The 17,865-nt window shown below is 37.7% G+C and overlaps 1 protein-coding gene across 1 annotated transcript in view; it reads right to left on the minus strand.

The window, feature by feature from the left end:
* The window catches only part of sema4ga (sema domain, immunoglobulin domain (Ig), transmembrane domain (TM) and short cytoplasmic domain, (semaphorin) 4Ga), a 34,314-nt gene that overhangs the window by 14,778 nt on the left and 1,671 nt on the right, over positions 1–17,865 (minus strand). Inside the window, exons 2-8 of the mRNA XM_079635982.1 lie at positions 12,091–12,391; positions 3,804–3,952; positions 1,958–2,020; positions 1,785–1,883; positions 1,579–1,672; positions 1,325–1,438; positions 366–520 (exon numbers count right to left, since the gene is read on the minus strand). Coding sequence (XP_079492108.1) covers positions 366–520; positions 1,325–1,438; positions 1,579–1,672; positions 1,785–1,883; positions 1,958–2,020; positions 3,804–3,952; positions 12,091–12,217 — 801 coding nt within the window. The 5' untranslated portion in view covers positions 12,218–12,391. The remainder of the gene's footprint in view (positions 1–365; positions 521–1,324; positions 1,439–1,578; positions 1,673–1,784; positions 1,884–1,957; positions 2,021–3,803; positions 3,953–12,090; positions 12,392–17,865) is intronic.

Below are 17,865 nucleotides of genomic sequence, written 5' to 3' on the forward strand. Positions count from 1 at the left end.
GCATTTTGAAGACAGAACCCTTAAAATGCTGTGAATGAAACAGTTTAGCGCTTAAAAACACATTTGTGAATGTGTGTTATTTTTTAGGGCAGAGCAATGGATGTCTCTGAACCAATTAAATGCGAGGACCATGTCTTGCCATCTGGATCATTATTTTGAGAATAAAACATTTGTTCCATCCCCTGTGGAAGAGATTAAACTCTCAACCATTTTTGTTCCACTTTACTATGCAAAGCATATTTACCACACTCTGGATTTACACCCACTAATTTTAAGTATTCAATTAAATGATTTAATTTAGAGTCACATGAAAAAGAAAAGGTACAGTGACGGGTGGAGTGAAGAGATCCTCTGTAGTCTCGTACCTTGCACACACGTGCGACCCGTGCAACTCTGCTGTGACTGAAGTATGGACTGAGCTCTTGACTTTTCTCGGTGAAGAAGAAGTAAATCTTTTCATCGTCTCCCACTGAGCTGCTCACGCTCTCATTCACCAGCGCTGACCCCACAAAATCAGCTTCTGTGGGACATGACAGTAGATTGCTGTTAGTACATCACTCCACAATACTGACAAGTGAAATAAAAATATAATTTAATGCAATGCTGCACATGAAAATGATTAGTTAAAAGTGAGTATTGTTTTTATTATTATACTAAATTAACTACACCACCGTTCAACTTCTCTCAAAGTCTCTTATGGTCACCAAGGTTGCATTTAAATGATCAAAAATACAGTACAAACAGTAGTATTATAACTGTTGATATTCCTGTGATGCCAAGCTGAATTTTCAGCATCATTATTGCCATTTTCAGTGTCACATGATCCTTCAGAAATCATGCTGATTTGATGGTAAAGAAAAAAAAATCTACTATTATCAATAATTTTTGTGAGAACCAACATTTATTTGAAATAGAAATCTTTTAGAAGATTATAATTGTCTTTGCTGTCACTTATGATCAATTTAATGCATCCTTGCTGAATATAAGTATTAATTCCTTTCGAATAAAAACTGTTGAATGGTACCCTATATAATATGATTATATTTGCATTTAAAATTTGTCAACATACAGTGGAGAACAATTTGATTAGTGACCTAAGAATTTAAAATATTTTCAAATTTTTCTTTGTTTTATATTTTTTAAATCATCCTACAACTTTGTTGATTTCCCAGTTTAAATGGTGGTCCCAGACTTGTGGACGCCACTGTACTGTTAAATGTCCAAATTTATTAACCTATTATGACTTGAGAGATCCAAACATACAGTAATGTTGATGGTGAGGGATGAAATATTTTACTAATAAAATGTGCTTCAGCAGACCCACCCTGTAGCCACTGAGTTGGAGCCTCTTCTGTTTTCAATGTGGGATTCGGAGAGTTGCGTCGGATATCTGGAAAGCTCCGGAACTCATACTGAGATGCTGTGTACATCTGCTGATCTAAGGGAAACAGGGGGCCAAAATATAGATCAAGAATCAGCTTTATTTTTAAGATTTTTATATTAATATCATACATTGTTTTTAATAAAAAGGAACCAAGAACAAAATGTATATTGCTAATTTATTTATTAATGCCATACCAATTAGCAGGCCAGTGTAGCCTTTGGTGGGGTCATATGGACATTTCTCTCGACCCTCCTCGAAGGCTGACGAGATTTTAAACTCCCTCACATCCTGAAAAACAACAAAATGATTTAGACAATCCTAAATGTGATGATTCTCATCTTAAAGTAAGAGTTCTTGGTGTTAAGAGGCTTAAAAAGAAGTAGCCATTACAGTTACTTACAATGTATGCACAAAGAGGGCTGAAAGCATGTGTACCACAAGTGTACAAGTGTGTGCTGTTGAACCTCTGCAGGAATCGTATGTGGTTGTAACACTCCGTCTGTTAGGATGAGGAAGTCTACATCAGTATGTGTACTAGAGATGAGAACACAATAGATGGAGAGCTTGACCAACCTTGTTATCTTTCCCTTTGTTCAAGCATTGTTGCTTCTGCTCGTCTGATGCCTCCCAGTCAATCTGTCCAAGTAAAAGATTAACAAGGATTCTTGAAATGTCAAGACTTGTAAAAAATGTTTTCCTGGCAAAAAAAACTTCCTGCTCTAGGTTGCAGTGCCAAATTGTACTAACTGGTGTTTGCAAACAACTCTCACATTAACCTACTGTGCATTAGTTGGAAGTGGAACACAGTGAAACAAAATTCTCATGAGTTCTCAGGACTAAAGAATTTACAAATTATAAAAAAGGGGTCTTTGGTGATCTTTAAAACTATTTGTATTAAAACCATTTTGTGGTCTTTGGTGATCTTTAAAACTACTTGTAGTAAAACTATTTGTAATTTTAAAGTGATAGTCCACCAAAAAATTAGAATGTTAGTAACTAAACTTTTGGTTCCCATTGATTTCCATTGTATGGACAAAAAAAAATGCAATGAAAGTCCATGGTCACCAAAACTGACATCAACATTCTTCAAAATATCTTCTTTTGTGTTCCAAAAAAGAAAGAAAGTTATACTGGTTAGGAAAAACACGAGGGTAAGTAACTATCCCTTTAAGTTTAGGATACTGCACACATAATTAGACTTCTGTTCCCCTTTGCAGTGCTCATGCACCAATATTATGTCAGAAAAACAACAATAATTCAATATGCAGATAAAAAAGAAAGAGGACCACAAATCAGCATGCAAATATCACAGGGATGTCATAGTGGCCGTGATGTCAAGGAGCCGATTAAGGATTTTTTTTTGAATTCTTATTTTTAAAAACACAGTACACAATAGTTTGTGCAGTTTGAGCCTATTGGTTAGAGAGTCAGACTCGCGGATTTGATTCTCAGCACCGGCAGTAAATGACGTGAGGTGCCCTTGAACAAGGAAGTGTTCACTACTCACTACTCCTAATATGTGTGTGCACTAACTTGGATGAGTTAAATGCAGAGGACAAATTCCGAGTATGGGTTACCATGCTTCACTTCACTTCATCTACATTATATTCACATATGCAGTAAATAATGTATTAACCCTATAGTTACAGCATTAAATATTTAAACCAATAACATTTTAATTTAAAAATTCTGACATTTTTCTTGCAATTGCGAGTTTGTATATCAATTCTAAGAAGGAAATACTTCGAATTGTGGGATATAAACTTGCAATTCTGAGGGGAAAAGAAGAATATTGAGTTTATATCTTGCAATTCTGATTTTTCTTCTCAGAACTGTAAGATAGAATTGCAAGAAGAAGAAAAAACAGAATTGTAACTCAACTCAGATATAAACTCAATGTTCTGCATTTTCCCCTCAGAACTGCACCCAAAATGTCTATGGAGTTTTACTTTTTATGAGGGGTTGAATTAAAATAAGAAGTATCTTGATTTGTTGTTTTAGCTTATTTCAATGCTTGTTTTGTCTTGAAGTCAAACTTGACTGGTTGAGAACCACTGCTCTATAAAGGTGTTTTTTGACAAAGCATCAACTTAATTTACTTTTCAAATACAGCTCAAGATGTGCATTTTGTTCCATATCATGTGTGACTGGCCTCTGGCAATGTACATTCCCAGGAGATTTTCACATTTCTATATTTCTCAAAAAGTATAAAGTTTGCGTAAACCAAAATTAGATTGCAACACTGAAATTATTCACAGAATGTTTGAATGCAGTCTGCATCTTAAGCAGTTTTTGATGAATTAATTACAGAATATTTTAGAGGGGAAGTGGAATAAAAATAGGATATTTCAGGAATATCAATACAGTTCTGGCTGGCAAGCTCTGTTATGAAGTGCTGATGTGTTTTGTGGGTACGTACGGTCTGCGGAGAGCTGCTGGAGATGTCACTAGCCTGCAGGGCATATAAAGCCCCTCTAGCTCCCACGTACAACACGCCTGTCTCCTCCTCCAGCAGCAATAAACTGTAGTTCAGTGTCAAGCCTCTGAAGCGCCTGCAGCCCAACAGCCCTGAAACACACAGGACATACCAGTTAAAGAAATATTTTATCCATAAAAGGGATCTGTAAACACTTCAGTAAGATCTGTGGGTGCTTGGTGTTGAGAAGACGAGCTGTTTCCTGTGTCAGCGAGTCCATGTTTGACTTATTGGCATTCAACTTCAGCTTTGCTTTTCCAAATCTTTAATTAATCTTGAGGGATGCATGCTGTGGATACTGTGTGTGTCCCCATCATTCACAACTGAACATGTATAACACCAGTTAAGACACCAATATTAGTAGAAGACAATCACTCATTCCATAAGTGTAGGAGGCAGAACGCCCTTTTAACATAAAGGTGAGGTAACACACACACACACACGCACACATTCCTGGTTCCTTGTTTGCACAACTGCTTGTTGTGTATCGCACTACTGTGATGATTTGTTCACGACACTTGGTGTTCGGTATGTGCACTGCAAAAATAACACCACATGCTGTAGACTAGAGCATCAACACACAGGACACACATCTCATTCGTGTGTAGGCAGCAGCAATGCATGCAGGGACAGGACAGGTTATGCAGCGCAGCCAGATTTGGCTGACGACCCAGAGCATTGCAATGACAGCAGAGCTGACAAATACAGTTATGGAGAGAAAAGATGGGAGCCGGCCACAGGCACAGCGTAAGAGAGACAGACGGAAGTAGAGATGCACAGAGAAAGAGAGGCTAATTAAGGTGCCCTGTGACTCCCTGCTGACAGCACTGCTTTATTTCGCTAACATGCAGAATCGTCTGCGTTTCCTCAATGCTTCCTGCTCACACACACATGCTCAATACACTTAATTAAACTTCTCTCTAATGCTTAAGCTGTCCCATTCATTCACTCTTCTATTTTTGTGTCCTACTGTGTAGGTTGATTGTGGTAGAAATGATTACTGAGATTTTACGTGTATTGATGAATGATAAAAACAATGACAGCCAGTCAGATTCCACCTGATTTTGAAGCGTTTGAGCATTTAAAGTGGCAGATAACATAACTGCAGAATGCGCTTATAATAAACAGAATTTTGAATGCACATTAGCATTATCTGAAACCGCCCCAAAAAATGCCGATTTTGTTTGCATGGGTTGAAAATAATAATAATTTGTAATCAATGTCTGCTATGTGTCATTGTGTTTTGGTTATCCCTGCTTTAGCTTATTCTGTATATATATATATATCCACTCCCTGTTTTGTTCACTCCTTTGTCCTGTCTTGTCAGTGTTTTACGTGGTTGTATTATTCTGTTTCCTGAGTTTTATTTGCCTGTTGGATTTATTGGATTAAAAACTGTTGATATCCTTTGTCTTCATGCGCTTTATACAGCCACACGTGACAGAAGACAGGACCAATATAGTGATCATTTTCTTTTCTACCTCTCGTCACCACGGACCTCCCCACTGTCCAGCTTTTATGCCTGGAGCAGAAAGACCCCTCCCTGGAACCACACATACAAGGGACTTTTTGGAGTTGGTGTGCTAAACGCACTATCCGGACCGCTTGCTCTGCGTGTTTAACTCTCGAGTGGTCCAGGGCACGCTTTCCAGGGAGCAGTCCCAGTAAAAACTTTGCCGCATGTGTGGAGTGGGTACTGGTGAACATTACTTCGGCATTCACCATCACCCCAGCAGAGGACACAAGTCCCGCTCCAGACCCTGAGGCAAGTCAGCTCCAGCAGAACTCCACCGCCCCGGAGCCTGTGCCCATCGACACATCTGACCAGGTGCACGAGACTGCAACGACGCCCGTCCCAGAGGGAGTACTAGTGTAGCTTGTGGACTTGAATGAAAGCCCCACCCAGCCTAGAGGTCTGGGATTTATTTGAGGGAGTGATACCCTTGTACCTCCCATTAGCACTTATCCCGCCCAGCCCAGAGTTTCCTGTATCTCCAGAGTTTCCTGCGTGCCCACCCAGCCTCCCTCTCCCCCCTTCTCTACCAAATCCAGCCAATTCATCAGCCCTTCCTCCGCTGGTCCCTGTCAGTCCATCGGCTCATCCACGCCCAGCGGATCCATCTCTGCTCTTCCAGTCCCCAGATTCGCCTCGTGAGGATCCCATGTCTCTGTTTACAGCCACAGAGCCCCGGACTCCACCTCAGTCCACCGACCCAACGGCCTCGCTTTGGCTCAATGCTCCCTCAGATTAATTTCACACTCTATAGATGTCAAGTTTTCCTAATTCAAGGGCTGTACTTTGATTCATAAATAGCATTATGAATATAGCCATCAAATGACTTCCCACAGGGATTTTGACAATACTAACCAGACAAAATTTGACCTCTTGGGGTGAATGACAAAATAAAAAAAGCATAACTCAAGCATTACTCTGAATACTGTTCCCTTCCATGTCTATAGTGCTTATGGTCTTGCTTCAAAACTCTGCTTCTGCCGAACAGTCATAGAATTATCAAATAGTAATTAGTGGGCAAGAGGTCATGAGACTGGAAGATTTAATTTATCAAACCAATTTCTTGAACCTCAAGAAAAGCTATGAGTCTAATCCGTTGGCTCTAAGTTAAATAGCAGAATGATCTACTTTGTGGTCTTTTCCAATTGCTGTCATCTCTCCTTTTAATATCTTCACCCTCCACCCCCCATAACAGAGCCAACAATGTTAATAGAACAGATTGATTCACTCAGACATTCACTATCATATCACAAAATGTGTTTCCCACAGTCCTCCAGGATATTATATCGCCACTCTTCAGTGGGCAGTGTTAGTCTGGAGAAGCATAATGGCAACCTCAAACCCACGGAGCCCAACTGGGCTGAGACTTGCACAAATTATTAGTGTAGCAATGTAAAAGATGTCTGGTCCCAAAACGCATTACACATATTGAACGTTGTCATAGTGACAGACACATCACATGTAGGTTGTACTTTGCCACTAGCCACCAGATTCAACACAGAAGTTTTACAAATTACAAGCCAAGGTTATTCAAACACAACCAAGGTTTACGTGAGCACAGCACAGAGACCTCCACAATATTCCCGCGCTGGGGTGAGCAGAGCAGCTTTGAACTTCAAACAAATGTCAAGAGATGTGTAAAAATGGCACCGGCCCAGCATAAAGCACCTTTCCTAACCAGACCAGCAACCTGACTGACAGAAGTCTACAGGCCTGCTATTACGCAGACACAAACCACACAAGTGCTTGTCATTTTCAGGCACATGGTAGTGCAGAGTGGAGGAACGCTATTATTACCCCAAACCGGAATTACTTGTTTTCCAAAATGCTTGAATAGAGCGTCTCAAGATTTTAAAGCTGTACAAATGGTTGTCTGTTCAACATGGTCATGAGATCTTACAAGGAACTGATGGAGATCATTGAAACATTGGCAAATTAAACAGACAGACAATGAGTTTATTCATTGGGAATTAGTTTTGGCTTCAACCTCCATAAAGTTCTACCAACATTAGTTTGGGATTATCAGTGTTTCAATGAATTTTTCAACTGGTGGAGGTTGATATGGGACTTAAAAAGTAATTAGTAATTAGTAATAAGTAATGCAATACTTTTTAGAGAGAGTAATTAGTACAGCAATCTAATTACACTGTTGAAGATGTAATAAGCAGCTAGTAATTCATTTTCCTTTTTAGAGTAACTTACCTAACACTGCTTATAAATCAGTTTTTTTTTACCATATCTTTTTGGACATGATACCATGCTAATACTACTGTTTTATATAGAAATACAATGGTAATGTTTTGGGTCTTAAACCCATACAAATTCCCATATTGTTCAACAACTTAGTTCAAAAATCTACAATTTATTGCTTAATTGTGCAACTGAATGTCAAGTACAAAGTATGCTGCATAATGCTTTATTTTACAGTATCCTTGTTACATATGTTACATGCACTTACTAGTAATAACAGTAAATTGTGCATAATTACACGCAACTTACCCTCAACCAAACCCTAATCCTATACTAACCCTAAAGTACGTGTTGGTAATTAAGATTACTCAGTACTCAAAAATATATATTTTTACAATATATGTGTATTACACTATAACAATGAAACCCTAAAATAAAGTGTAACCGAGTGCTGTTGTTCGCTAATAGAAAATGCTAGCTTTAACAATGTTTACACAGTAGATACTAGTCGTAGAAGTTATTGTTCAATCCAACCACCATAGCAAATATTTTAAGAATGTTCTATATAAATATTCCGGGAATAAACAGGCATTTAATTGTTATTCAAACATATAGTGATTACTCTAACAACAACATCTCAGAACTAAGACAACTGATACACTCTCCTGCTTTTACCAGATGCATTTCAGTCTGGTATAAGATCCACTGTGGTGAAACAATGAAGCAACAGAGAACAATGCTAGCATTACCTGTTCTCTGGATGAAGTATAATCCAGCCATTGTGACAGGTAAGGTGAGGCAGCAGCCATCCAAAAATGACTCACCCACTATAAGAAACGCCATCTGACTGTAGCATATATTATTTGCCATCCACTGTACACAACACTGCTTACAAGAAACAATAAAAAGGTCAGTATGATTTGTTTTTAAAGAAATTAATACTTTATTAATGAATACATGCTGTTCTTTTGAACGTTCTGATCAACCATCAGTATTAATAGAGGGTTGATCCACTCTAAAATCACTCTTATTTTGCAGTAGATGTTGTTATAAGGGTGCAGAGTTAAGATCCCATTCAAACTGAAAAGAGAAACAGGCCCTCACCAAACTGTGGCCACAAAGTTGGAAGCTCAAACATTCTCTAGAATAGTGTAAGCTGTAACATTAAAATCTGTCTTCACTGAAATTAAGGGCCTAACCGAACCTGTCAGTTAGAAGGGGATGTCAACATGCAGTTAGCCACGTGGTGAATATGCAATGAATAACATCAGACCTTAACAACTGACATTACAGTAGTACGTTTACTTAAGACACTCCCATCCAGTCTGCACACACACACCTCCCTCTGTCTCCTGAACTGTAAAGGTTAACCAATTAACAAATCAATATGACATCCACAACATGATTCAGACTGTCGTCCCAGCGGCCTTGTGCATGTGTTGTGAGAGAGAGACCTGTGTATTTGCTAAATAAACAAATGAAGGTCTCCCGAGAACCAGCGAGGAACACTGTGTTCACCGTCATGTTTCAACCAGTCACATCATGCAGTTTCACAGCAGTGTGCGCTTTGATATTTGACAGAAGCATAATGAGTGTGTTCAGTGTGTCTTTAAGGAGTAGGCTACAATACATACAGTGTAAATATAATTTACACTGTCCTCCCTCAGGTAGCTTGTCACTATCTCTCTCGCTCTCATGTCTCTGAGGGTTATAGGGTATAAAAGTAAAGTACAGAGCTCTCTGAACTCATTAATGATTAAGCAGCCTCAGAGAAGTAATCTTTTTTTAGAGGTGCAGGATACGGACTCTGTATCTGCTTTGGGGTTCCTGAGACATACAGTCCAAATTAAATGTTTGTATGTTAAATTTAATGATCTTGCATCAACATGAAGTGTTTAATTTGCAATAATGACAAACTAGCTGTACATATATTTATACCATATTAGCATAAACAGTATATTCATTGTAAACTCAAAAGTAATACAATTTTAAATCATCATAAAAATAATAATACTTGAAAATTAATAGTATACAATAATCTAACAATATTATATTTACAAAAAAACAATACATAAATAAATATAACAATAACAATAATAACAATAAACAGTCATAGAAAATCATTCAATTTGATAAAAAATCTTATCTTTTCCCAAGGATAAACTTTATTAAACATGTCCATTAATGTAATTCCTAAATAAAAACATGAAATGGTTATATGTTAGAAGAAAGAGAGCACAGATTGTTATGATTGAGACACTATGTATGAAACTTATATATACCAATTATACACTTTAATGGTCATTATATACAAATATTTGACAAAGAATATTTTGAGATTTTTGATTGAAAAATACATGTCTTACAACACACACGATTTTTGAGTACCGTAATCCATGGAGTTTTTTGTTACTTTACAACATTTTTTTTTCATGTCAGAAACAAGTTTTTTAAGGAATACATGAAATCTGAAATAAATAACCCGCTTTATGCAATCTAGAGTTTTAAAAGGTAATTTTTTTTCCTTTGGTCATGTCTAATCTCACTTATGGCGGGGATCAACTTAACGCCCAGCTGAAACATTCTAAGACTGAACTGAACACACTTACAGACTTTTTCCAAATACTGGGGCAGATTTTAAAACACCGAACACCGACTTTGAACACTTTGAACACCGACTTAACGCAACTGTCTCTGACTCGGCGCATTTGGGCATGATCAGTCGTAAGTATCAAATTACATTCATTATGGGTCTTACAGTGGTTAAGTGTGTGTACCTAGCTTTAGGGTACCAAGTGAGCCAAGAACGCTAAAGTTCAATGTATTCCTTACACTTTCATCTCTTGCCTGTTGCTAAGCAGGGGTTTGAAATGAACTCAGATTAATTGATATTTCCCACTCACAGTGATAATCTGAGCTCATGCCTGCACAGGGAGGCTTGATGAAATGATGAGGAGAGATGAGCCCATTGATTTTTGTAAATGCAGTAGAAGCTGCTAAGTACTTTGATGAAAAGATCTGTCAGACTGATGTATACAGGGATGGATTATGGTCCTGCGAGGCTCAAGCCACTCCAGTCTGCTTTTTTCTTAGTGCACTTCCCTCTCAGCTGCTTCTCAACTTGTGCACTATGCAAAGTAATGGGTCATGTTTATAGGTAGTGGTACCCTAAAAATGTATTTCAATAAAAATATAATAAATGTATGAACACTGCTCCTTTTCATTTAGTCGATGTACTAAAAGAAGTAAAACGGATAAAAATTTATATAAACTAAATAGAGACAAAGAAATACAAAGAAATAATAATGTCTGAAACACACAACAAAATTACTAAAACTTTAAAATGAAAATAGGAAATATAGAAAAAAACTAAATCAAAATATGAATACAAATTATAGGATCTCAATGATACTAAAATAACAGCGTAGCATCAATGAGCAACTGATTATGAATGTATAATTGATTATAGTTTGGAAGTAATAAATGTGTAACATGATGTTTTGAACTCAAGAGATTTTTTTAAGCAATTAACTTCACAACACATAACTCAACTTCGACAAAGCACCGCATTATTGTACTGGAAGAGAGTTTCAATCACCTGAAGGTGAGAAATGGTTATAAATAGTAAATAATATGTTGCTTTCCACATGTTTAACGTAATTAGTGACACTATTTGTAATCGTCTTCTACACTAAAAATCTGCTGCAACGCTCCTTCTCTAGGTCATTGACCTGGCAGGAAAAGGTAGGACGAGTCTGGGAGAGTGAACCTGCTGCTCTCTCAATGTTTTTACACTCAACACAGGCCTCAAGTCTCTCAGTCCTCTGACATCTCTGCGATTGTGTAACTAAACGCAGGCGATAAAGGAAACCTTAGGTTGACTTATTGTGCCTTCTCTCCAGCATTTCTGTTTCACAGATGTGAGAGAAAGCGGTTTTATTGTTCAACAGCGAAGAGAGATACAAAATTCAAGCAGGCAAGCAGCGCGTCATCTAAACGGCTGTGATAGAGCTCTTGCTTACATCTGAATGATTAAGTGCATAGTTGTAAACAGTCCCTGAACCCACTCCCCCTCATGTAACCACACAGCCGATTCTCAGCATCTGCCTAAGCACCCATTTTTATTTACTTGAAAATCAACTGTGCTGAAAAGTACTGTAGTGCCACAGTAGTACCATGTTACAGTGATTCTAATGGACACATAAATGATTACAATTTGAAATGTATCATGGTATAATGAATGATTGTCATATTTAACTAATAGTTTTCACATGACATGACAGACGTATAGGAACACCCACCTGGAGGGCTAAAACAAGGCTTTCCTCCATTGCCTGCCAATCATTTTACTAATATAAAAGTACTAATGTAGTAAGACAGTGATATTAAAAGACCAAATTCAATGCATGCATTATTGATAATGCATACTATGTAGAGGCAAGCAGATGGAAATCAGAATATAAATGCAACGCGCAGTTTCTCATTAAGCTTTTTTTTTTTAAATAGAAAACACCATTTGTATCATACCGTTGGAGAAGACTGTAGTTCTGGGGGTCACATCCAGGTCTAGCGGGGGTCTGAAGGGGTAACCCCATAGAGTGGACGCAATACACAGCAACAGCAGGAACAGCAGCCATGCACTATGGGTCATCATCTTCAGTCTGACCAGGAGGGGTCAGTACCACAAGACCACCGCCCACCCCCTTTGAAGGGAGCAGGAAGTCACTCACGCCGTCTCTGAAGACCCTTTCCTCTGGTGTGCACAAATGCTGTTGTTTTACTCTTATCTAAAAAGTAGAACAGCTGTCCTTCCCTCAAGTGGTTCACTCTGCAAAACAAGAAAAAACAAGACAATTAAAACAGGTACAGAAATGTCTAGTCAGTGCTGATGTCATAGTTAAGCTGACATGTGATCAGGTGAAGCGTGTGCACTGACGCTGTAGTTAAATCAGGTTTCTCAAATAACACAATTCAACTGTGGTTCTCTGGCCATATCGCCTAAGGACAACTTAATATCAAGATTCTCATGTTTGCATGGAACAAAGGAACGTGGGCATGTTAAAAGGAAGCCAGTGCACCCCGTGGCACTAAAAGGTTGCCTTAATAGAAATGAAGTCTTCTTTTCAAATTTAAAAAAGTCTGAGTGACACATGCACAAAGCACATGGACACCCAGAGACACGTCAAGCGAAGATCAAAGGCTTTATTGGATGCATCACCGCGTCCAATGACACCGACATTTCAGGCCTTTAATCCTGAGCTCGGTCTGAGGTGACTGTGCTGAATAATAAGCCAGTGATTAAAGTATGACAACTGAATAGTGTGAGTCCTAATCCAAAAGAGCCATGACTTTATCCAAATATCACAAACTCAACCAGAGTTCATCTCTGACTTCTCTAACCTTGCATCAAAAGCAGTGGCTTAGTATGGGAATGCTCTAGAGTTTTCATGTTCAGAGTTCATGAGAATACTGCAATAAACTGTGTGCGCGGGAGAAATTAGGAGCTAACTACATACGTTAACGTCACCTGAACTGAATATTCCAACACAGTTTAGTTTAGTAATAACAAAGACTATAGAATATCACAAGACTAGACACTCGTATTGTTTTGAATGTAAAATAGATGCTTCCAGAGGTCATAGATCCTCTTCTTGATATCATTAATTTATCTTTGTCATTAGGATACGTACCAAAAACTTTTAAGCTGGCTATGATTAAACCGCTTGTAAAAAAAACGCAACTTGATCCTACAGAACTAGTCAATTACAGGCCGATCCCGAATCTACCTTTTCTGTCAAAGATACTAGAAAAGGCAGTATCCTCACAACAATGTTCCTTTTTAGAAAGAAATCATATCTGCGAGGATTTTCAGTCAGGATTTAGACCGTACCATAGTACTGAGACAGCTCTCATCAGAGTCACAAATTATTTGCTCTTATCATCCGATCGTGGTTGTATCTCTCTATTAGTGTTACTCGATCTTAGTGCTGCATTTGATACCATTGACCACAACATTCTTTAAAATAGACTAGAAAATTATGTTGGCATTAGTGGAATTGCATTAGCATGGTTTAAATCATACTTATCTGACCGTTATCAGTTTGTAGCAGTAAATGAAGAGATGTCTTATCGATCAAAAGTTCAGTATGGTGTACCACAAGGCTCGGTACTAGGACCGTTGCTGTTACTCTGTACATGCTACCCTTAGGAGATATCATTAGGAAGCATGGCATTAGTTTTCACTGTTATGCTGATACTCAGCTTTATATTTCTTCACGCCCAGACGAAATGCACCAATTCACAAAATTAACGGAATGCATAGCTGATATGAAAAACTGGATGACTAGTAATTTCCTACAACTTAATTCTGAAAAAACAGAGATTCAAATTATTGGACAAAAAAACGTCCTCACATACTAACCTAGAATACTGCTGCTCTGTCAAGTCTTCGTCGTCATTTAGGAACCTGGGTGTGCTCTTTGATTCCAAGCTTTCATTTGAAAGTCACGTGTCTAGTATCTGTAAAACCACATTTAATGCCCGAGAGGCATTTCAAAGATGGCCACCGAGTGAAATGACTTGTCTTAAAGGGACTTTAGTAATAATGACTTTGTGAATTTCTTCACTGAGAAAATCGAAAGCATCAGAAAAATAATTTGTACAATCTTTGGCAGCGTTTTATGATTCAGCCTCATTATTGCCCCTTAAGAACACTTACAGTGCTTTTCAACTATCGGACAGGAAGAGCTAAATAAACTTATCATTGCATCTAAACCAACAACATGTTTATTAGATCAAATACCGACTAAATTACTGAAAGAGTTGTTACCTACAGCAGAAGAGCCTTTTCTCAATATTATTAATACATTTTTATCTCTAGGTCATGTCCCAAGACCCTTCAACTTGGCAGTTATTAAGCCTCTCATTAAGAAACCTCAACTAAATCCAAATGGATTGTCAAATCACATACCCAATTCAAATCTTCCATTTATGTTTAAATTCTGCTAAATTCTTCTCCTTCTTGCAAAAAGGGATATTTAGGAAAAATTTCAGTTAGGATTCAGGCCCCATCATAGCACTGAAACTGCGCTCGTTAAAATTACAAAATACTTACTTCTAGCTTCTGACCAAGGCTGCATCTCAATACTACTTTTACTTGATTAACACTATAGATTATGACATACTCTTAGATGGATTACAAAATTGGTATTCAGGGACAGTCATTAAGATGGTTTACTTTAGATCATATCTGACCATTACCATTTCGTTTTTTTTTAAACGAGGAATGATCCAAGCTAACGTCAGTAAATTATGAAGTGCCGTTTGCACCCAGTAATAGGGGTCATCGAGATGACGCGAGTACTAAATGTTGCTCAACTTAGAATAGAATAAAACTACTTTTTGAAAGCCACTAATACCACTGGAGTTAATGGATCACTGGATCTAATGTACGAACATCAATTTAATAAACATATATATCAAAACTACTATTAACCTCTTTAGTTCTAAAACATTTTTCTCCATATTGGCACTGTTAACTTCCTACTGTTGGTTCATCAAGTTGTTACTGACCTGTAAGGACATAGTTGTTACTTAAAAAGGAATAGTCATTGTGTCACAGACACACAAACACACACTCAGTCCGATGTAATTTAGGAGGACAGTGGCCTGAGCATCCAACTGTTCGCCTCCCTTCGCCCACTACTCTAACACACTCAATCCCTCTCTTCTGTAAACACTCCAGACTTCTCCCCCTCTCTCAGATAAACACACTCTCTCTCCCTCATTCCATTAAACAAGCTTACGCACCAGATGAGCACTGTTTTCTTTTCCCTCTATCTCCACTTCAGAGAGAACATTCCCAGAGGCTTTCTAGGCCTCCGTATTCGTGTTCATTCAAAACTATCTCACTCCTTTCCTCTCTGTTTAAATGAAACACACAAAACAAACTCTCTCGAACATAACTGCACAGATGTGCTTGAATTCACACCTGCTATAGCACAGGAATCAGCAGCACTGTGCCAGAGAAGTTCATCGGATCAGCATCCCTCGTTCTGCACTCTGTCAAAGAGCTGAAAAAGCTGAAAAGACCCATGCACAATGAAACCGGTGCTTAGATTTCTTAGTTTTTAATGTCCTTAAAAGAAGTATCTTATGCTCACCAAAGCTGCATTTATTTGATTTAAAAAAAAACATTAAATAATGTGAAATATTAATATAATTTAAAAATGACAGTCCGCTTTTAATTATATTTCCAAATGTCATTTATTCCTGATGGCAAAGCTGAATTACTCCAGTCGTCAATGTCACATGATCCTTCAGAAATCATTCTAATATGCTGATTTGGTGCTAGAGTAACATTTTGATAAATACCTATTGTAATGTAATTTATAAATTCATTAAAAAGTCATAATTGGTACAGTTTAGGCCATATCCATATTTTGCTCAAATCATTTTGAAGATAAATAAATAGTAATCATAAATTATTGATTTTAATAAGGAAATTATTTTTCATCACAAAAATATGCTTTGAAAGGTCTGTGGAAAAATTCCTTCAGGGGCTGATTTATGTCAACAAAGCATTAGCAGATATAACATAATGTGGTATTAAATATCACTGAATGTTTCAGGAATCAAATAACTTTTCTGCTGAACTGCTCAGGGAACAGTGTGGATTGAAAAATAGTTTGGTCCAAAACTAGAATCCAGTTCAAGTGTAAGAGGTTTATGAATGAAATCCATCACAGGATTATAACTACACAACCATCAGCAGTATTATTATTCTGCCAATTCAGATGTCCTAGAGAGAATGAGAACTATAAAGAAAGAAAGATAGAATAGGTCAGGCACACGAGGAGCAAGATCTTCCCGGTGGAAAATCTCTTAGCACTAACTCCATAAAAAAAGCAAATAAAAGCAAATTAATTGGCGTCCACTGTAGCCCACAGCTCAGCACAGTGGTCTTATGCTGTGTGGTCACATCAGACAGAAAGAGATCAGTCAAACACACAACTGCTATTTCTTATTCTGCTACAGAGCAGCAGAGATGGGCCAAAGCCAATTCGAAACAATATAAGATCAGCTGCAAGTTAATTTAAAAATAAAGTGTTGAGTTGTACAACAGGGTACATGGTATCAGGCTGTAGGATGGACCAATCAAGTGAAAAGAATTGAGCAGCTGCAGAGAGAAAACGATAGCTCTGTTTCTGCAAGCAGCTCAGCTCAATAGTGACTGCATGAGAACCTTCATGCATCTTTAGCAACAGCTGTCAATCAATTTGAGCACATTTACATCCGAGTCCCCTCTAAAACCGACAAGCACACTAAATTCATATCACGATTTCTTGAATGTAATCGCATGACAACGACATGCTATATTCCATGCGTTAATGACCTGCAGGGTCTTTGTGAGTGCATGCATAACCAACATTTTGACATTTAAACACAGCATTTCTTAATTTACAGACCCTTGAATTAAATGGCAGTCTTTAAAACAGCAGACCGTTTGAAGGCCTTTTGAGTGTCTACAAATCTGCCTAATAATCTTCCACAGAGATTCAACAGCACATCCGCCATCTAGTTCATCATCGCTGAAACATGATCCATCAATATTCTAGCACAAGGCAATGAACGAAGAAAGTAAATAAATAAATAAACTTTTCATTGAGGATGGCAGACCAATGAAGCTATAGCCTAAGATATTAGTATAACTAAATCAATGTTTGGCTTATGAATGAGAATTGCTTTAACAAAAATGTTATTCTTGCATGCATAAGACCATGAGGATAAGCAATGATAGTGCCCGATTGTACACTGGGTCATTGACCGGATGCTGGATCACATGAGGGACTGTCTCTTTTTCAGTTGAGAATAAAAAAGACATTCTGTTGAACTATAAAAAGCAGTTAATAGAGAAGAAAAATCATACGGCAGTATGCAACAAATCCGTCTCTAAAGGCTTCTTTGCACAGCTGAGTTATAGCTGATCTGATCTGAGCAGCTCTGTATCTGCCTCAAATTCAGCTTAAAGAAACAATACCACATAAATGTCATAGTAAAGATGCCCTGTAGTATCAGTGACGGCTCTGATGGTGCTTTGCATCTGTGTAAAATTATGCAGTTTTAAACGTTGTTGTTGCCATGAGAGAGCGTGTATTTTGTTATTTAAAATCGTAATATGTAAGACAGCATAAGATCAGCAATGCTTCAGCATAAGATTCAGCATTCAACGCTAAAGACTCGTCTCTCAATTATGTGTTTTTATATTTATGAAGCAATTATTAGATTTTTCAATTTGGTTAT

The sequence above is a fragment of the Phoxinus phoxinus genome (genome assembly GCF_949152265.1).
Source record: "Phoxinus phoxinus genome assembly, chromosome: 14".
In the NCBI taxonomy this organism is placed as follows: Eukaryota; Metazoa; Chordata; class Actinopteri; order Cypriniformes; family Leuciscidae; genus Phoxinus; species Phoxinus phoxinus.